The 22,254-nt window shown below is 36.8% G+C and overlaps 1 protein-coding gene across 1 annotated transcript in view; it reads left to right on the top strand.

Moving 5' to 3' along the window:
- Positions 1-22,254, top strand: part of COL4A5 (collagen type IV alpha 5 chain) — a 187,789-nt gene that overhangs the window by 102,375 nt on the left and 63,160 nt on the right. Inside the window, exons 19-29 of the mRNA XM_084790971.1 lie at positions 594-726; positions 4,603-4,776; positions 5,094-5,177; positions 9,735-9,827; positions 11,155-11,225; positions 11,504-11,695; positions 12,761-12,929; positions 14,493-14,585; positions 14,679-14,783; positions 15,961-16,058; positions 17,507-17,657. Coding sequence (XP_084647097.1) covers positions 594-726; positions 4,603-4,776; positions 5,094-5,177; positions 9,735-9,827; positions 11,155-11,225; positions 11,504-11,695; positions 12,761-12,929; positions 14,493-14,585; positions 14,679-14,783; positions 15,961-16,058; positions 17,507-17,657 — 1,363 coding nt within the window. The remainder of the gene's footprint in view (positions 1-593; positions 727-4,602; positions 4,777-5,093; positions 5,178-9,734; positions 9,828-11,154; positions 11,226-11,503; positions 11,696-12,760; positions 12,930-14,492; positions 14,586-14,678; positions 14,784-15,960; positions 16,059-17,506; positions 17,658-22,254) is intronic.

The raw sequence follows: 22,254 nt of genomic DNA, 5'->3' as shown, positions 1-22,254 counted from the left end.
GGCTACAGGAGATAGCAACTCCAGGCTCATTAACCCCTGCTGCTAGGAGTCTCAGCTAGGGTAACCCCCATAAACTCTTGAGAGCCTCCCATGTTTCAGAGATGTTTTTCCACTGATTTCTGATTCCTGTTCTCTCTCTGGACACCTCCCCACACACTCAGCTCTGGTGTCCCCAAGTAGTATCACATACAGTAAGAAGTAGGCAAGTAGTGTCCTTAAGACAAGTAGGTTAAGATGGTTTGAAGAAATAAGCTTAAAGGCCAAGTCCAAGTGTGAGTTGACAGTAATTGTTGTATTTTTGGTAAAGAATTGTGAAGCTTTGAGTGAATGGAAAATTGTGAGTTACATGTGAAGAGATAGCAAAAAACTCTTCTAGCTTTGTAATCCTTGGGCTCAATAACTCAATAATGTTGTTGATATTACATGTTTCCTAATTAGCTGGAGGGTAAAAGTAATGAAAGTGACTTAATCTATCTAACAGTCTTTATGAGACTCAATTTAAGTGATATTGTTAAGATATGTAGCTACTTAATTACATTTCAAAGAACAAGCTTCTTCTTCAATGATTCCTGAATTTCTTTTTTCATAAAAAGGTAATTCCTACGCCTGGGACTGATGTGACTATGGGAGAAAAAGGAAATATTGGGCTGCCTGGTTTGCCTGGAGAAAAAGGAGAGCGAGGATTACCTGGACTTCAAGGTCCACCTGGCTTTCCTGGACCTCCAGGTAAATGAGATTGTATTGCTATCTCTGTGTATAGTATCCTTACCAGTCCATACTACAATTTTAACATATTGGTTGCATTGGGCATGGCAATGGATGACATGGATATTCTACGCTCTACTTCCTGTATGTTAGTGTATGGTTTATGTTTGTGTGGGGATGAACTCACACGTGTGAGCAGTTGTGGAAGCCATAAGTTGACATTGGAAGTCTTTCTGCACTTTTTCCCCTCATACAGTCTCTCAACGAAACTGTAGCTTGCTGTTTAAGCTATGCTTCCTGGCCAGTTAGCCCCCAAGATCTGTTCTACCAGAACTGAGGTCATAAAACCACTCCAGGCTTTGAAGTGGTTTCTGTGGGTTTGATCACAGATCCCCATGCTTTCCCAGTAGAACTTTACCCACTAAGACATCTCCCCTATCCAAATGAGGACTTTCTGAATGACCAACTGTCTCAACTGTGTATTATTATGTTTCCCACCAAATTCTTTACATGTATTTTTAAAAGCCTACTATAATGCCATAAATATCACTGGTACATTCTATTAAAAATATATTGTACCAAACAATCATTGATCCTGTAGAAGAATCATCACACTTTTCATGCTGACAGGGGCAGGATATTGACTACCAAATGCCCAGCATTTCTACATATACCTCATAAAATTGTTAACCAGCACTGACCACTTAGAATTCCAGAATCTATGAATTAGAAATCTCCATGATGATTTGACCGTGCAATAAAACATTAAGGCTCTTTATTGAGTTTTATATCATTCCATTAGAAGATACACTGTACATTGTGGTACTTATAATTTGACCATAATTTAAAATAACCTCATGTATCCTGTTTATTAAACTGTAAGATTTTAAGCAAAATTCACAAAAGCATCTGCTTCAGTATCTAGCATATGAATATGTTCAGTGGATGATAGTTCCTTTGCTTTCAAATATGTGTAACTAAGGAAATGCTGCCATAATGAGGAAAGTGACACCTTCTCAGAAAGACGCTAATAAGTGTGAGTTTCATTATGGTCTAAACATGCACTTTTTATTCCCTATCTCAAAGCAGTGAGGTAAATATTTGTTATGTCTTGAAAATTAACATAAAGAATTTCCCCAGGATTTAGTAAAACAGATCAGGAGTTGAGGAAAAATATGATGCCTAAGAGAGAAACACTATTTCCAAAAACTATCAGGTATGAGTTGAAGTACAAAAGAATGAGACAAGAAGCAGTATTTAAGAAACAGTATTTGAAAACAAGTAATGACTATGGTCTTCCAACTGCTTACACACACACACACACACACACACACACACACACACACACACACACACACACTCACTCAACCCTCCATGAAGAAGATCATTAAATAATAACCAAAAATGAAGTAGGAACAAAATTACAAAGCCCCATGCCTAGACTCATAGACTCATTTTATGGGAATTTCAGAATTTAGGAATTAGGAAAAAAACTCTTCAAAACCTACCTAAGGATAAAAAAGGTACACTGCCTTCGGAACAGTCAGAGTTTGTGGGAGTTAATGGAGCATATTTTCACAGTAATAAGGACAAATAACTATGAATTTTGGAGCCGTATTTTACTAAGCTGCCATCCTGGTGTGAAGATGGGTTACTTAGAAGGTTTACCACCTCCAGACCTTTTTAAAGTCATTACTACAGATTTTACTTTGACATTAAGGGGACAAATTCAGAATAAAGTAGGGTGGGAGGTAGGATAAAAGGATCAGGGACTGAGAATGATATTAGTAGACTATATTAACTCTATGTTCAAACATGATTTAAGTAACCACCCAAGGCCATATGTGTGAATATTCTTTACATGGTAAGGGCAGATACAGAAGGTATGAGGAGTCAGCCAGTGATAGTTGTTAGTTTTTCCTTATTAGTATGTGAGAGCATAAATATGATTCACATTAAGTTTTTAGAAGAATACAGATTTAATGGCTTTATAAGCGGCTCAGTGGATCAAATGTTTGTTGTACAAACACGAGGCCCTAGGTTTGAATCCATAATGGTGTTGTAAAAAATCTAGGGACAGTGGTGTATGCCTTTAATCCTAGTACAAGTGAGACAGACAAGAGGAGTCTGGGCGCTTACTGGTCAGCTAGTCTAGCCTAATTGCTAAGCTCCAGGTCCAGTGAGAGAGTCTGTTTCACAATATAACATGGAGAGTGATATGTATACATGTGGGCGGGACGATTTAAAGATTTAAGTACATAGGCCAAAATTTATAGGAACCATTATTAGAGAAGAATGGGAATAAAATGTAACTTTAAATCTAACTCTGATTAGGCAAAAAGAAAAAATATCAACCTACAGTTGAAACTAAAATTAAACCAAAAGAAATATAAACCTAGATGTATAGAAAATAAAATATAAGATGACACAGAAGATACTGAATAGTAAATGACTAACTCTAACAAGTGTTAAAAGATCAAACACCAGCTAGATGATACTAAAATAAAATTGAGATAAAATACTTTTAAAGTATGCAGTAAATCTGAAAAGAAACTTGAAAGTAAAATAAAAAATATTAATTGAATGATTGATAGAAAAAAGAAAACTCCCTTAATTCTAATGCCAAGTGAAAGAAAATTCAGTGGAAAAAAGACATTAACAGCCACAGGTGGTAGCACACGCCTTTAATCCCAGCCCTTGGGAGGCAGAGGCAGGAGGAGCTCTGAGTTCAAGGCCAGCCTGGTCTACAAAGTGAGTTTCAGGACAGCCAGCACTACACAGAGAAGCCCTGCCTCAAAAAACCAAAAGAAAAATGCATTAATGATATAGGCATATTCTATCAATAAATAATGATACAGTGGTTAAAGTCATAACCTTTACACATCTAATTGATAACCATCTTTTTCATGATATAATGTTGAAGGGTTCATCTTATAAAAGCATCCATAGCTGCAGTGTGCTCATGATTTGCAATGGCTACGTCATATCTGAATGGTAGCCTTTCATGGCACACCTCTATATGTTTTTTTTTTAAATGCAGCCTTAGGTTTTTGTTAAACTTTCTCTCAAACTCCACCTTACCCCTACTCCCCTGCCTTACTGAAACTTTTTAATGCTCAATAGCCACTCCTCTTGTTACTATAATTTTCTGGTATTTCTAGGGGGAAGAAAGAGTATTTATTAGTAATTTCCAATATTAATTAAATTAGTTTAGTTTGTTTCTTTGTTTTTTTTCCAAGACAGGGTTTCTCTGTGTAGCTCTGGCTGTCCTGGAACTCATTATATAGACCAGGCTGGCCTCGAACTCACAGAGATCTGCCTGTCTCTGTCACCTGAGTGCTGGGTTTAAAAAATGTGTGCCACCACTGCCCGGCTATTACTTTAAATAATTATACCTTATACTTAAACTGTTACATCACTTAAAGTAGTCTTTCCTTGCAAATGTTAATTCTCATAGAAAACCTTAAGACACAAACCAACAGAACAGGGACTAAGTTGGGGAGGAAGGGGGTTAAAGAAGGAAAAACAAGAGCAATTAATGGGGCAAAGAAAGCCAAAATAGTGCACATATCTTCTGTGCAGAATCTAATTTAGCTCTATATAGTATGTCATGGAAGCAGAAAGGAAATTGAGTGAAGAAAAAGGATAAGAGAGGATGAGACAAGACAGATTGATAAGGTTATGTGGGGATGGATATGAACATATGTGTCTGTGCCATAATGCAACCTATTTTTGTATACTAAAAAGATAGTTTTAAAAATTCAAAAAGACTATCCAACCAGCATTATATTAAAGGTACATTTTATCATTCCTCATGTCCCCTTGAGAATCAAAATAATTGTGTGCAAAATAAGATCATTTTGGTCACTTTAATGGGTACTTTTTTTTCTTACTTAGGGACAGCAGTCAGGGGTCCTCCTGGTCCCCCTGGATATCCTGGAGAAAGAGGGCAGAAAGGTGATGAAGGTGTCCCTGGAATTTGTATTCCTGGATTTCCTGGACTTGATGGACAGCCTGGGGCTCCTGGCCTTCCAGGGCCTCCTGGGCCTCCTGGCCCTCATTTGCCACCCAGTAAGCAGTGTTCTTATATCTTGACAAATTTTGCTATTCTTTTGCCTTGTTTCTTTTATTCTTTTGCCTTATAAGTGAATCAGACTGAAATATAGCATTATCATTTATGTTCCTGTTATTCTTAGTTTGGAGTTTTGGCAATTCCTTGCTCTTCAACAGTGTTCATTATCAACAATATATCTCCATATTGCTTATTTAGTTGTATTTTTACAGATACGTAATTGCAAATCAGTATTTTTCTAGTCTTTCTGTATTTTTTCCCTCTAGTCTTCTCAACATTTGACAGCAATTATCTTGCTCTTTATCTTTAACCTCAGGTGATGAGATCTGTAAAGCAGGCCCCCCAGGCCCCCCAGGATCTCCAGGTGATAAAGGACTCCAAGGAGAACAAGGAGTGAAAGGTTTGATCCCAAGCATCCATTCCTTCCTTCTTTCAAATCATTAGCAGAATGCCCTGTATTGTAACTTCTATTGCCAAGCTCACACTCTAAGATCATCTCCGTAACAGTAGTGTATATTTTCATAACACCAATTTCATATCTCTTTCTAGTTACAACTTCTAATAACTTGCCTCCAACATGAGTCCTATCGAGACCTACTTTAGACTAGCCTTAACTTAAAGATATCTTTTCTTTCCTTTTAAATTAGCATAAATTACATGACCAATCAATGAAATCAATTCTATTATGAAACTTGACTTCTTTGTTGCTTTACCACTTCATTTTATTTATTTGTTTTTTTTTAAAGATTTATTTATTTTATTTATTGCATATGAGTGCTTTATCTGCAGAAGAGGGTGTTAGATCACATTATAGATGGTTGTGAGCCATCATGTGGTTGCTGGGATTGAACTCAGGACCTCTGGAAGAGCAGGTGGCGCTCCTAACCACTGAGCCATCTCTCCAGCCCATAAGTGTTCTTTTTTGTTTTGTTTTATTTCCTTTTTTTTTCCCGAGACAGGGTTTCTCTGTGTAGCCCTGGCTGTCCTGGACTCACTCTGTAGACCAGGCTGGCCTCAAACTCCCAGAGATCTGCCTGCCTGTGCCTTCCGAGTGCTGGGATTAAAGCTGTGCACCACCACTGCCCGGCTTTTTTTTTTTCCTCTTCAAATTTCTTTTTTTTTAAATTTTTATTTTTTTAAATTAATTTATTCATATTATATCTCAGTTGTTAGCCCATCCCATGTATCCTCCCATTCCTCCCTTCCTCCCACTTCCCCCCCCCCACTCCCCTCCCCTATGACTGTGACTGAGGGGGACCTCCTCCCCCTGTATATGCTCATAGGGTATCAAGTCTCTCCTTGGTGACCTATTATCTTTCCTCTGAGTGCCACCAGGCATCTCCATCCAAGGGACATGTTCAAGTATGGTGCACCACATATACTCAACCATGCTCATAGCTGCCTTATTCATAATACCCGGCTTTTTAAAAAATATTTTATTTAATTTTAAAATTTTATATCCGTTGGTGTGGGAGTGTCAGATCTTGGAGTTACAGACAGTTGTGAGCTGCCATGTGGGTGCTGGGAACTGAACCCGGGTCCTTTGGAAGAGTAGGCAGTGCTCTTAACCACTGAGCCATCTCTCCAGCCCTCATTTTATTTATTTGTAACTGATGTATAGCATGAGTAGTTTCAGATTTCCATTTTTTTTTCAGATTCTGCACCTTCATTTCTCTTTTTAAACTTAAACTTTTTCCTTCCTTGTTATCATTTTAAGATTCTCAACTTGCTTTCTTCTTCATTGACAAATTAAATTAGTAGCAACGGCTTTCATGGATTTTTGCAAAGATCCTATTTGTATTTGTGCTCACACAGTACCTTCTTAACTAATTATAGTTACTCTTTGTACTTAAAGTATGGTAGTCTGTATGTCCTTTTGTTTCCCCAAGTGTTTTGACCCCAAATTTCTTGCCTAGTTTTTCCACTTTTACTGAAAATAATAAAATAATTTCAATGCTTCGAGTTTCTAAGAAAATAAATGACCATAGTATAGGCCTTGTTCTTCATGGGAAGAAAAACAAGCAGATGAAAAATATGGAGGCTCTGTTTATATAAAGATATTGGATAAGTCATCCAGCAGACAGACATGGCAGATAAAAATGCAACCATTTTATCGAAGAATAATGTATTACTACATAGTGGAGTGTGGTAATAAATCAGTAGTATGATGCAGATGACTTGTAAAAGAGTACATTTTCATCATGCTGAAATTGAATGGGACTAGGAAATCAACATATAAGTGGCTAATAATATCAATGATGAAGGGAGAATTTTGGTCATTAGAGTTTCTATAGTTGAAAAACAACAATGGATTTCTATGCCATTTTCTAGTCTTGGTTTAATTCCACATGGAAATTATAATATACATGAGATTTTGTTTGTTGTTTTGTGAGAGTTTCTTAAATCTTCATCTATTTATGGTAGACTGAATTCAGTTATTAGTAAGTCGAGGTGTGTTTGGAATTATATTAAGGTTTGGTTTGTTTATAGCATTAGTCTGTATTTTGTTTAAGAGTGATGCTAGTATTTGGATATACTACAGCAGTGGCATTAGAAGAGGATTCAGACCTATGATGCACTAATTGATTAATTTGAGTGTGTTAATGGTGGCTTTTGATAGAGTTAATTATAGTTGTGTTCTTAGCAAATTATGAGGTAGAGGTTTTATTGAATTTAATAATATGAGAGATTGAGTAATGTATGAAGGTGAAGAAATTATTCTTGATTAAGACACAATAGATATGACTATGTGATAAAGCCTTGGAAGTTGAATAATAGTGTGGATTCTTTGTCCTTACTTGTATTTTTTGTTATAACTGGATTACTCAAATATAAGCATATTTTTAAAATTTATTTTTATTTTAGTTTCTTATATCTTTTTCTCCTTTCTCCACCCCAATCCCTTCTAACATCCGAACACCAGGTAGGAGAGAAAGAAGGTTAGTGGGGAGAAGGGGTGCAGCTCTTTTAGGCTACTTCCTGCTGTTTAGTTATCCAGTTCTTTGGGGAAATATTAATCTCCATTGTCAAGATATTCAGCCAGCAACAACAAATGCAGAAGCAGCCTTTTCTTCCTCCTCCAAGCATTCTTCTGCCAGTTCTCCTTCCTCTTTCTCTCTGGGCTTTCACATTTATACCTTCTCAGAGTCCACATAAGATGTTTTCCAGCTGGCAAAAACCACGCCCCTATACAAGGCAGTCATTGGCTGACAGATATCATGCACCCTCTCATGAAGATGTTACCAGTTGTGGACAAACTGGGCAGCCCCGATATCTCGTACCTGGGATTAAAACAAAAACATGTTTACGTAACATCACAGTTTTGAAAGAAACCAAAAGTTCCACAACACTCAAGTAATAATAATACTCAAGCAAAAAGTAATAAAAATTAAAGACATAGGTACTATAATTAAGGAAGTAAATATAATTGTTTATCATTTATTTATTTATTCATTTATTTATTCAATGGAAATTGTCGAAGGATTACATTTGGGTATCTTGACAGTTTGGGGAACTGTTTTTTTAGCCAGGTTTAATCCAAAAGGTTTTAAGATGTATTTTGCTTAATTATTAGGTTATTAGTAAATAGCAATGAGTTATAGTTGAAAAAAATCCTAGAAATTAGAGGAACAGTGGTATATGAAAAAAATTCAGCTGTAAGATTAAAATCATTATATTACTTTCTTTGGATAATGTTAAGCCTAGAATGATGATGAGGAGAGAAATAGTTTAAAGAGTGCACATGTAGTTATTTGTGGGGCATTTTTTGAGACAATGTTGTTTGACATCTGAAGTGCTGTGAAATGCTGCCAAATAGTGAGGTGTTTCACTGACTTAATTAATAATGGGAGCTATTTTCTTAAAATTAATTAATGCAAAGAATCCACATTGTTCTAAAAAGTGAATTCATGTGCTGTATACAGGAGTTGAGAGAGGATAAAGAATATGGTCAAAATATACTGTATGAAAAATTAAATAAAAATATAAATAATTTACCAATTAATGAAAGATGGAATAGCTAGGTTTGTAAGACTGGCTCATAGTCTCTGAGATGATATTAAGGGTAGAATAGTTTTTATATCTTTAATCAAAATGTGTAGTTTGGCCATGAATTCCCTTGTAATTTGCAAGACCAAATATTTAATGGTGTAAGACTAACAGATAAATGTGCAATTCATTATTTTAAGTCTGTTCATTGTGGGCAAATGGAGCTTGCTACAATGATGGCTCTTCTGTGTAGTGCCCACCAGTTTCTCATTTAACTCACAGTGAAAGCTACAGTCTAGCGTGGCCTGTATGTTTCATCAAAAGCCATTCCCTTACAACTCCATAACATCCCTCTACATTTCCCTTACAACTCTCTAAAGTGGTCCCACTTCCTCATTCTGCTTCAGCAGACAGATCTCCCTGCTGTTCCTTGTCTATGCCTAGACTATGCTATACCTGTTATGCAAATGCCATGCCTTTCATTTGTTTAAGTAGGTATCTGGACACAGAGATCTGTGTTAACCTCACCCTATTTAAAATTGCAACCTTACTCCCACCTACTCATCCTTAAAACACTCAGTCACATTTACCTAACTCCATTTTTCCCTACAATCATATTTTCATACATATTTAAAAGTTTACTAGATTTAATATCATATTAAACAATTCAATATGTAATTTAATAATATATTACCTTTATTGTATATTAGTACTTTCTGTTGGTAGGAAGTTAGCTCCATAAAACATGGAATTATGTCTGTTTTCTTTTATCTGTGTATCACAAATGGCCTAAAGCAGTTCTCTGTATATAGCAGGCACTTGCTGTTTATTTGTCTAAGAATTTATTTTACACGTAGGCTTCTCTAGCCACACTGTTGGGTAGGAATGCTATTGCTTACAGCTGACTTCCTTAGGAACCTATCTAAAGAAGCGCTAAGTAACCGGTCCAGTAATATTTGTTTGTTTGTAGGTGAAAAAGGCGATACTTGCTTCAACTGCATTGGAACTGGCATTTCAGGGCCTCCAGGCCAACCTGGTTTGCCAGGTCTCCCAGGTGCTCCAGGTAAAATAGTCTGCATATAGTCAAGCTTCTAAAATATTTTTTGGCTCTTTGAGTATGCTAATGGTCTTATAACGTTGTTAGTTTTCCAGTGTAGAGTTAATCATTTGTGTCTACAAATTATTGACTATGAAATACCTCTCTTATGAAATAAAGTGTGCTTTTGTTTATAACACCTGGAGCTACCAACATTTTCTATTATAGCATTTGGTATTATTCAAAGAATTGCATTGTCTCCAAAAGTGAAATGATAGAGCCAGATCTTTCTCTAGAAAACTAGGGAGGATATTCATACAGTCTGGACCCCAAGTATAGTTTCCAGAGGCAAAGCCAATTGGAGATAAATCACATATTGTCATTAAGGAACAAGGTTTCTATTAAGGTCTTGGCAACCAGCTGCCTATGTTCTTCTTTCTACATATAAGGCCTCCCTCCAAATTTGAGTCATTTTTCAGAACCACAACTATTCCACTCAATTAACTTTTTATATATGCCATTATTACATATTCTTGAGGTTACATAGAATGTGTGTGTTCAGGCTGATAATTGATTCCAGTCTGCTTGTAGCAGTCTACTGTGTCTACCAAAGACACAAATTCATTAGGACTTTGGAAATAATTTTAGCAAGTCTCAAAGCTGCCACTAGGAGCTAGTAATATAGCCTGTACTCCCAGTTTAGTTTGTCTTAAACTTGAAAATAAATAAGAAGCACACAAAGGGCTTGCTAAAATCCAGACTGCTGGGTCCCATTCCCAAGTTCTGATTCAGTAGCACTGGACTAAGCGATTCTTACCAGTATCCAGATATTAACTTTTAAACTTATAACCGGGTAATAATAATGCAGTTAGTGCAGGGATTCATCTGTAGAGCCACTGTCTTGCTAATTTTTTTTGTAACCTCTGGCACCAAAAAAAATCTCATAAACCAAATCTTAGAGAACAGACAAGCAAAGAAACCATTAGTTAATGATGAAAGAAGTTTCTATAATTGAAAATTAAGACATATGGGCTCCTTTATTTTCTCTTCCCTGTGGCAATAGGATAGATATAGGTACTCAAGCTCCACCTTACAGTTTCTAGCAGCTGCAAACTTTTCAAAAGAATCCTCTAGAGCTAGAAGTAGCTGAAGAGTCAATGCTCTATGTGCGGTTAAATAGTGCATTTACTTATGAGAAAGTCTGATTTCTTCATACTGAAAACATAAAAGAGGGAAGAAATGACATAAGGGTTTTCAGTTTAAAATGTGAGTTTGTGGTGCACATGGATTTCTCTATGAGTGTGGCTGGGGGTTTAAGCATCAGAGCTTACCTGATTCTCTGTGTGGGTTTTAGGATCTCTTGGCATCCCCGGAGAGAAGGGTGAAAAGGGACAAGCTGGGACGACTGGTCCAAAAGGATTGCCAGTAAGCTTTGATTATACTATGAGCCACAACGTACTAGAAGAAGTCATGAGCCCCTTGATTTTCACTTATAAGCATATACATTAAATTTAGTTTGAATGTTAAATTATAATTTATTTTATTCCTTCCCTCTCTCTGCTTTGCTATCCTTACTTTATACATTAAACTTTGTGTAGTAAATGTTATTGTGTGGGTTAATGGAGCAAACTGGAGAAAAGTGTTAGAAGATCTGATTTCCTTTTCTCTTTTTTCTTTTCTCCCTCTTTTTTCTTTCAACTCAGGGCATACCTGGGCCTCCAGGTGCCCCAGGCTTTCCAGGATCTAAAGGTGACCCCGGTGATGTCCTCACTCTTCCTGGAATGAAAGGTGACAAAGGAGAGTGGGGTTCCCCTGGAGCTCCAGGGCTTCCTGGTCTACCTGGTACTCCTGGAAAGGATGGTTTGCCAGGACTCCCTGGCCCCAAAGGAGAGCCTGTGAGTTGGTTTGATATTCTTGCTTTCATGTCAGATTGTCATTTAGTAATGTTTCCTAACGAATGAGGTTCTACCTCAGTGGTAGAACTTGTACTTGGTGGGTGTGAGCCCCTAAATTCAATTCTCAGTACTCCCCCAAAAAACCCAGCACTTACTAAATTAAAATAAAGAGGGGGCCTAGTACTTAGATGAATACTCTACTAGTGCCTAAAATAATATTATTTGTATGGTACAGTGTTACTAACTAGAGTTTCCTTACTATTTTCTTTCAGTTTTATGAGCTACTTCTTAACTAATTACTGTATCAATTATTACTAGATATGATCAAATGTGGTTGAAGTTAGAATGCTTGGCAGTCAGTGTGGAATTCACTCTTTTAAAAAATTTATTATTGATACAGTATTCTGCCTGCATGTACACCTGCACCCCAGAAGAGGGCAGCAGATCTCATTATAGATGGTTGTGTGCCACCATGTAGTTGCTGGAAATTGAACTCAGGACCTTTGGAAGAACAGACAGTGTTCTTAACTTCTGAGCCATCTCTCCAGCTCATGGAATTCACTTCTTATTCTAAATATCTATGGGATATTTTTAGGCATGAAAAGAAGTTTAATTCGTTTTGCATATATAGGAATGTTATACATTTGTGTGTATAGATGAGCAGATTAGGATACTATAGAGTCAAAACCTGAGCATAGATGAACAATCTCATTTTGTATTCAACTTACAGTAGAGGATGTGTGAATGGGAAATATATATTATAGTAGGATAAATGAATGATGACCATCTCAACACATGGTAGACTGTAAGCATTTTGACAGCAGAGACTTTGACCTACTTATCCTCTGAGCTTGTACCACTGGGGGATAGAGTTCAGAAGTACTTGTTGAAGGAAGTGATGAGTGAGTAAGTGATCATGGATACAATTTAATAGTATCAGAGCTACACAGCATAGTTTGAAGAAGTTCTTATGGCTCTGTCATGTCCCTGGTTGTATCCACTCATTCTAACCTACGTGAAGTTGTTATACCAACACTTTTCTGTCTTAAACATTTCCATTTTCAGGGTGGAATTGCTTTTAAAGGTGAAAGAGGTCCTCCTGGGAACCCAGGTTTGCCAGGTCTTCCAGGAAATATGGGACCTATGGGCCCTGTTGGTTTTGGGCCTCCAGGCCCTGTAGGTGAAAAAGGAGTACAAGGTGTTCCAGGAAATCCAGGCCAGCCAGGATTACCAGGTATGTTTACTATGATTGTTTTATTGTAAATTTTGTGCTTAAAAGCAGAAATAAAAATATTGGCTTCCTTTCCTGGGAAATCTCTTTCTCTGGCCATTTATATGCTTACATCAAGGAAATAGAATATATTTTTTTAAGTGGGATTTCATGCTAACCTTTTTCAGTCATTGCTGGTATTGTTATTTGTATTTTGTGCATGTGTATATATGTTTATGTAGTTATAACCACATGGGTGGGATGTACACATGCAGATTGGTCTCTTTTTATTAATGTTTTAAATTTGATATTGCAATCATAATTTTTGTCTAACTTATCCTTCTTCCATCCAACTCCTTACATCCCTCATGTATCCCGCTTGATCTCTTTCAAATTTCTGCCTAATTTTCTTTAATGGTGTGTGTGTGTGTGTGTGTGTGTGTGTGTGTGTGTGTGTGTGTGTGTATGTATGTATGTATGTATTCCTATATGTACATTCTTAAACATACATAATATATATTCCTAAATACATAAATACAGCTTGCTTAGTCTATATAATGTTACTTTTATGTATACTTTTTGTTTCTGTTTTTTTGATTACTTTTATTTTTATTTTGTCTTAGTTAAAAAAAATCATTTATTTAGTCTCTTCACATCATGGTCCTAGCACCATACCTCCTCACCCCTCAGTCCCACCCTCTCTCCCTCTCCCATGTCCCTCCCCTGTTCCTCAGAAAAGGGGAGCCTTTTCCATCCTCTCCCCCTCCTCGGGGCTCATCAAGTTGTATCAGGACTGAGTGTGTTCTCTTCCCCTATGGCCTGGCAAGGCAGTCCTGCCAGGAGGATGTGATTGAGAAGCTGGCAAGAGAGTCCATGTCACGTTTTGATCGCTGAATACATGCACTTTAATTTTGGAGACTGGGTCCATCACTGAGCCTGGAGTTCACTGATATTACTAGGCTGACTAGCCTGTGCGTTCCAAGGATCTGCCTGCCTCCATAACTCCAGTATTTGGGTTATAGACATGTGCTGCTACCTTTTTCATAGATGCTGGGTAGCTTAATACCAGCTCTTATTCAGCAAGCACTTTGTTGATTGAGCTTCCTTCCCTGCCCAATATATGTCCTGATTCTCAAGAGAAGGAGAAGGTAGGTGTTCCAGATGAATGAGGGTCGGGGTGGGGACACACACAGAGACAGAGATTGATTTCCTGTGTTTTGTTTGTTTGTTATTGTTGTATTATCTATGCTTTTTCTAGTGGATGATGCTGGCCCATATTGTACGAAGGCAGACCTTCCTTCCTTATAGCACTGACTCCAATACCTTTCTTTTCTGGAATCATGGGCCACAGGCACAAGCAGAGATAATTGCTTTACCAGCTATCTGAATATCCCTTAGTCTAGTCAGGCTGACATCTAAAATTAATTATCAAGCATCCTAAATCATGAAAGTACCTACAAGTGTCATCTGACTTTTCTCTCTGAGATTTCATCCTTCTGTTTGATACCGTCCTAGAATATACAAAGTGGGATTTTTATCTTTCATCAAGTAAATGATTCCACTCAGGAGCGACCCATTTGTTTTCAGGTCCTAAAGGTGATCCAGGCCAGACCATAACCCAGCCAGGGAAGCCTGGCTTACCAGGTAATCCAGGCAGAGATGGTGAAGTGGGCCTTCCAGGTATGCAAAGAATTTATTTTGTTTCAAAACATCTTCATCACTGGGCTTCTTTCTTTGGATATTTTCCATTCTTCCACTGCTCTTTTTCCATAGGTGATCCTGGACTTCCAGGTCAACCAGGACTGCCAGGAATACCTGGTAACAAAGGAGAACCAGGTAGCCCTGGGATTGGGCTTCCTGGACCACCTGGTCCCAAAGGTATGTTGGACTTGGTACTGGGCAATGTAGAGTAGATGGTTACTGTGCTACTATTCTTTCAGAGTATAAAACAAAGTAAATGTCACTTTTTTGGTATATGGCATAAAAATGAAAAGTCACATTGGGGGCCTGGTGAGATGGCTTAATGACTAAGAGTACTGGCTGCTCTTCCAGAGGGCCAGGATTTGATCCTTAGAATCTCCATGGTAACTCCTAACCACTCTTATCTCTAGGTTTAATAGATTCAATGCTTTCCTTTGGTTTCTGAGGACACTAGACATACACATGGTACACACACACACACACACACACACACACACACACACACTCGCAGACAAAGCACCCATACACAAAATAAAAATGATAAAAAATAAATATTAAAGAAAAGTTACTAGGTGTACACTAATTTTAGAGGCAGGGTCTCTTCACTGAACCTAGAGTTCATTTTTCTAAAATAGTCCAGTGGCAAAATTATCTACATTTCAGAGATGCAAAATTATTGATGTGCTAAGGAACATCATGAGAATTCTTTCATTTTGTGTTCATCATTGTATTCTTAGAGCTTAAAAATATTCTTGAGAGTGTAGCAAGCTCTAAATAGATGCGCTGAATTAATAGATTGTATTAAGCAGAAAACAAATTCACTATACAGATACAATGTTTTATCTCAAGTAATTTACTCCCTTGATTTAGTGAAATATTTAGCTTTCTGTTTTTGCAATTATGTTTTATTCCTCATAGAATTTATTATCATGACTAGGGAAGGCAGCACCTTTCTGTGATGACAATTCCTTACTTCTACTGAATACTTTTTTTAAGTGACAGATTTGATTTTGTGTGTTAATGCTTATATAACACATGCAGTTGCATGCACAACATCACAATGTAAGCACAAGGGAAGTTTGGTGTTTCAGTTCTCTGTATTTAGCTCTGACTTATTCTATATACTCCAGAAGAACGCGTCTTCTTCTATACCCGCTACTCTGTGGAAATGAAAGGATAAGGCGATTAAGAGAGGATCACGAGTGTCTATTAGGCCTGACTCTAAGTAGACATAGAATGTTTATGTACTTTCGACATGCAAGTGTATAAATCATGACTAGGGAGATGCAAATGTGACTATTGTAAAGTTTATTCTTTCTGTGGATTAAAAAAGAAATGACTTGCTATTTTACAGGTTTTCCAGGAATTCCAGGACCTCCAGGAGCCCCTGGGACACCTGGAAGCATGGGTCCAGAAGGCCCTCCTGGGGCACCAGGCTTTCCAGGACCAAAGGTCTGGAACTTTAAAAAAAAGATTGATTTAGTTTCATTTCTTAGGTGTATGAGTGAGTTGCTTGCATGTGTAAGTGCCTGGGGACTGTAGAGGTCAGAAGAGGGCCGCAGACGCCTTGGAATTGAAGTTACCATGTGAACTACCATGTGAGTGCTGGGAATCAAACATGAGTTCTCTGAAAGAGCACTTTTAACTGCTGAGCCATCTCTCCAGTCCCAGACTGGAACATTTTAACTTCCCCCCTTTTCACTTTTCTGTCTTCTCTACTGCCCTTAGTCCTATTTCCTATTTCGACTCAGACATTGCTCCAGGTCTTTATTATATTGGTAAAACTTAGCTGTATTTCACTTAAAAATATCTAATCCCAAATCATCTTTAATAGAACCAGAGGTAATATTTAGATCCAAAAGTTTTCTGACTTTGTCTTAGACTGGTGGGTTGTTGGATTAGATGAAAGAATGCAATAATCAGCTTGGCCTGTGCTTATGTATACAAACAGTAACCCATTTCATACTTGTTGTGCCTGTGTGATGACTGGTGAAATTGTGCTGGATGTATCAAGCCCTTCCTGTATTGTTTCCTCTGTCCCAATTTCATCAAAGATAACTACATCAAATCACTGCTACTTGGTACTAATAATAAATAAGTCCCTTTATATTCCTTCTATTGTATCTTATCTAACCTCAAACACTTTCTAGTCAGCCTTCAGCAAACTGCTGCACTATGTAATTATCTTGACTCTTCCTATATTTTCTGTGCTTAAATGATTTGATTTTGCTGGGGTTCATCACTATTGCTTGTTTTCCGTGGGAAATATAGCTGATGGGCTCTCATGAGAAAACTACATCTCTGTTGGCTTGTTTTCATTTTATGATTTTCATTTTCAACTAAATGCAAAAGCAAAAGAAACAATATAATGAACTGTATCTGTCACCCAGATACAAAATTATTAAGTTTATAATAATACTTCCTTAATATTTTCATGTTTAGGAGGATGGGTTCTCATTTAGTGCAAAGCTCAAAATTACATTATTTCACCTGCAAAGGCTTCAGCATTCATCTCTAACTAAATAGGAAATTCTATACAGAAACCCCAAATGGAATTATAAAATCTAGTCATATTAAAAAAATCATTTGGATTTTCTAATTCTTAGTCCGTATTCACATTTCCTCACTTAGGTAGAGTGTTATTTAATCCCATGCTTTTCAGGTAACTTTCTTATTTTGAAAACATTCCAACTCATTTAATTTGATTTAATTAAACCCTGTTTCCTATCCTTCCAGATGTTTTCTCTAACATGCCCATTACTTTACATTTAATTATCCTCTCCTTACCATGGAAGAAAAGCATTACTTTGTATTCTCTGATTTAAATTCTCTGTAGTAAATGGTATGCCTCAGGAAAGTCACGGGACTTTTCATTGTGTTTTGTCATGTGTATGCTTAAGGGAGAGCCAGGATTTGGGTTACCTGGGCCACCTGGGCCACCAGGATTCCCAGGTTTCAAAGGAACACCTGGTCCAAAAGGAGATCGTGGTTTCCCAGGACCTCCAGGTCCTCCAGGACGCACTGGCTTGGATGGGCTACCTGGACCAAAAGGTATGGAGGCTCTTGCTACTTCCCAACTTTTTTTAAACTCTCATTGATGTTGAAACCTTTGGGAAAACTTATGGTTAATAACCCTGCTAATTGGAAAGCCCATGATGCCCTTTTGTCGCTGCTATAATTTGGTGCATACACCACTAGTTATTTTTATCTTTGGTTGTCTTGAAGAGGGAATACAAAGATACTTGTTTAAAAGTAACAGACGTGAGTGTAGTGCCATAGTGTAGTACATCCCTCATATAGGACTCAGAAGCAGAAAGATCAGAGGTTTAAGGCCATCCTCATCTATGTATTTAATTTGAAACCACCTGGGTTGCAGAATAATCTGTCTCAGAAGCAAGCAATCAAACCACAGACAAACTGCAAGCAATATTTCTTTCACTTTGTTTTCATCCACTTTACTCTTTCCCATCCCATGTGTAATCACAGTTTAATTTCTTTTTTTCTGTCTATTGTTCTTCTACAAAAATACTCGCTCTTAGGAAGGTTTTTCTTCATTTGTCAACAACGAATGAAGTTCTTTCCCCCCACATCCCCTTCCTGACTATGCTTAAAACAAAACAAAAACAAACAAAAAACTCCTAGATATTTCTAGCCTGATGGAACTAAGTAGATTTAACACTATACTTTTTAAAACATTCCAGTGTAAAGTTTTCAAATATACTGAAACATTAAATGAATCATGCATTGAATGGCTAACTACATGCTGCTTAAGACCTACATATAACATTTTGCATCCTCCCGAAGAATTTTAAGATAAACTACTGCAGATACATAAGTTAGAAATAGAGCTCTACAGTAGGAAACTTGCCTAGTATGTGAGAGGCACGGGATTCAATCCTCAGCCCTAGGAATGGAAATTTCATGTATAATACAACATAAAAAAGACTGCTATATACAACCATCATCGATGTTGTACTGTGTTTTACTATAATATTTTGCCATATAGTTGTCCATCTAACCATATCTTTATATAGCCATAGATTTCTTTTTGATGAATATCAGAACAATTTGCCCCCTAAATATTCAGCTGGCATAAAATAGCTACAATTCCAAAGTTGTCTATATATTTTATTTCTATATAAAATCCACAGATGTATTTTTTGTATTTTTGACAAATCCAGTCCAATCCAATTCAATATCATAGCAACTTCCCAGGACTGGGGATGCAGCCTATTAGTAGTGCATTTTCCTGCCATGTTCAAAGTTCTGGTACAAACACACACACACACACACACACACACACACACACACACACACACACACACGCTGTCCTTATTCTACTTTCCAATTAGTCTGTAACTTCCATACCAATATTGTTATGAAGGATTTTAAAAATTTTATTATTCTGACTGTCCTGGAATCTTTGTATGTGGAATATGTACACTTTTATAAAGGATCTTTCATTGAGCATGTTCTAAGAAAAACATCCACTATACTCCTCACTAGTTCTTATTACTAATACATTCTTGAAGATGTGTGAGGATACTGGGGCTGTGCCAAGTTGCTGCCTATTCTGAGAGAAGCTGTTAGAAGCATTCTCTGAGTCTTTTAATGGATATATGCTTTCATTTATACATATAGCTAAGATTAGGATTGTTGCTCATATGTGTGTGCTCACTTCTTTCTCCATCATGGATTGCCATTTTAAAATTCACACCAATATAACATTTTCATGTAAGCATGATTCTCTCCAATATTAAAGTTTATTTGCTTTGTGATTGAATCATAAATCACAACTTTGATTTCTCTGATGACTAAGGATGTTCCACTTTTTTTATCTGCTCTTGTGGATTATTTAGATATTCAAACACTTGCTAGTTTGAATTTATGGACTGTGTTGTGTCTTATGTTATGTTGAAGATGCTCCTAGTATACTCTGAATACTTGTCATTTTTCTGAAGAAAACTCAGGAGTATTTTATTCCTGTGTTGGTTACCTATTCATATTTCTAGAGCATTTGTGCTTTAATTTTATTGTTTTATTTCCTTTTGTTTATGTTTTCAATTACTATAATTTTGTGTCTTATCTAAGAAATGTATACCTATCCAACACTGCCAAGACATTCTGTTCTATAACTGTCATTAATGTCAGATAATTTGTGTTTATATCATTTATTTAAATGATGGATTCTTTTCTTTAATGTAACTATATATAACATGTGAGCTCCCATATGTAATAATTAGTTTTGTTGCTAAAATTTTAAAACAATATTAAGTACTTGCTTTTCTTCTCAGTATAGTCAAAATGTATGTGTCCGCTACTGTGAGTGGATTAACTTTCATTTAAGAGCCTTATTTTCCCCCTGTGAACTGTTGATGTCATTTTCTCCTTTCTCTACTGCTTTGATCTTCTTAATTTTGATATCTTTAAATATAAAAAAGGAATAGGAGTAACATAGTTGGCTTGCTGGTTTTACTTCACTGTTCAATATGCAAAGAATAGAATTCTCATGGTCAGTATTTTGGAGAATTAGTTAAATTAAATTTATATTCCCTAATTATGTTGAGTTGATTTTCATTAAATCAATATATATCTCAGCTTCATTGTAGCCACAAAAAGTTTTGTTGTGAAGAATCCTCAAAGTATTCCAACAATTTCTTCTTCAGTACATTATTTAAATAATATCTATATATCTTTTTTTAAGAAGCAACATTTCATTTTATTTTTAATTTGTATTTATTATAATTTATTAATAATAAATCCCGATTGCTCTCCCCTTGCTCTCATCTTCCTATTCCCACCCTCCCTCCCTCTTTCACCCTACTCCCCTCCCCTAGACCTCTGACAGAATGAGACCTCCTCCCCCACTATATGACCACAGCCTATCAGGTCTCATCTGGATAGCTGGTTTCTTCTTCCTCTGAGTGCCTGTAGGGTCTCTCCACCAAGGGGAAGTGATCAAATCAGAGGCATCAGAGTTCATGTCAGAGACAGTCTCTGCTCCCCTTCCCCACACCAGACATGGAAAATGAGGTGTCCATTGGCTGTGTCTGAACAGGAGATCTATATTGTTGACTAAATATTTTGAGTGGCTGTAAACCACTCAAAGTTGTAATGTTTCCCAACAGTTTATCTTCCCCAACTCTAAGCTCATGACTGAAAATTACAAATCAAATTATTCTGAAAGAATTAGTCTTCTAAAGAAAACTACATGGGTTGGAGGGATGGCTCAGAGGTTAAGAGCACGGATTGTTCTAGAGGGTTGAGTTCAGTTCCCAGCAACCACATGGTGGCTTACAACCATCTAATGTGATATGATTCCCTCTTCTGGCCTGTAGATGTGCAAGCAAGCAGAGCACTGTATACATAACAATAAATAGATAAATAGATAAATCTTTTAAAAAGAAAGAAAATTATATACTATGTTTTAAAACATGTTTTTTGAAGAAATTAACTGCAGCCTATGTGAAACATAATTTTTTTACCATGCATTTGTTAGGTATTTGAAATTTAGGATTTTTAGTAGTAAAATCCCAGTGGTGTTTGGGATGATTTGCTTGCTTGCTTGTTTTTGATTTTGTTTTGTTGAGTGACAAGGGCTCTCTATGTAGACCAGTTTGTCTTCCTCATTATTCTCCTGTTTCATTTCCCTAATGATAGGATTGTAGGTGAAAGTCACTGGGCCCTGCTTCTAGTATTCTTAACGTGCTAGAAGAATTATTATATGGGGAAATTTTTCCTGTGCAATCCCTTCATTTATCCAGGATTTATATTCCTATCCTGTATCATACAATACCTGAGTCACTAAAAACACAAAGACATTAGCTGTGCTTTTGGAAAATCTCAGAAGTTGCTCTCTGCTATTTAAAAAAATCTAGATTCATGGTTTTTAACCGACACCCATAAATATATTTTCATTGTTACTTAATGACTGTAATTTTGCTACTGTTATGGATTGTAATAAAATATCTGATATGCAGTATATCTGGTATGTGACTCCCAAAGGTGTCGTGACCCACATATTGAGAACTGCTGATGTAGATAGTATTGCTATGATGATAGTTTTCTTAATAGTAACTTGTATGAATCTGAGTGGCAGTAAAGTTGTGAATCAATATATTAGTGTCAAAACTCAGCTCGAAGACTACAATTAAAAAATTTGCCACCATGACTGTGGTTTGTGCTCAGTGGCAAATTATGTGTATAGCATGTGCAAGACTGATGCCTCCAAAAACCCCGATTATTAGATGTATTTAGACCAGTTGAAACTCAATTGCTAAGCTGTAAAATAAGTTGGTGTGTCATTTTCAAAACAATATAGACATCTTCTGGGTATATTCCAAGGAGTGGAATAGCTGGGTCTTGAGGAAGCCCTATTCCCAGCTTTCTGACATAGCACCAGATAGATTTCCAAAGTGGCTGTACTAGTTTGCATTCCCACCAGCAATGAAGGAGTGTTCCTCTCTCCCCACATCCTTGCCAGCATGTGGTGTCGCTTGAATTTTTGATCTTAGCCATTCTGATGGGTGTAAGATGGAATATCAGAGTTGTTTTGATTTGCATTTCCCTGATGATTAAGGAGGTTGAGCATTTCTTTAAGTGTTTCTCAGCCATTTGATATTCCTCTGTTGAGAATTCTGTTTAGTTC

Source organism: Acomys minous, assembly GCF_964271855.1.
Source record: "Acomys minous genome assembly, chromosome: 7".
Lineage (NCBI taxonomy): Eukaryota > Metazoa > Chordata > Mammalia > Rodentia > Muridae > Acomys > Acomys minous.
This window is presented reverse-complemented; position numbering and strand designations above follow the sequence as displayed.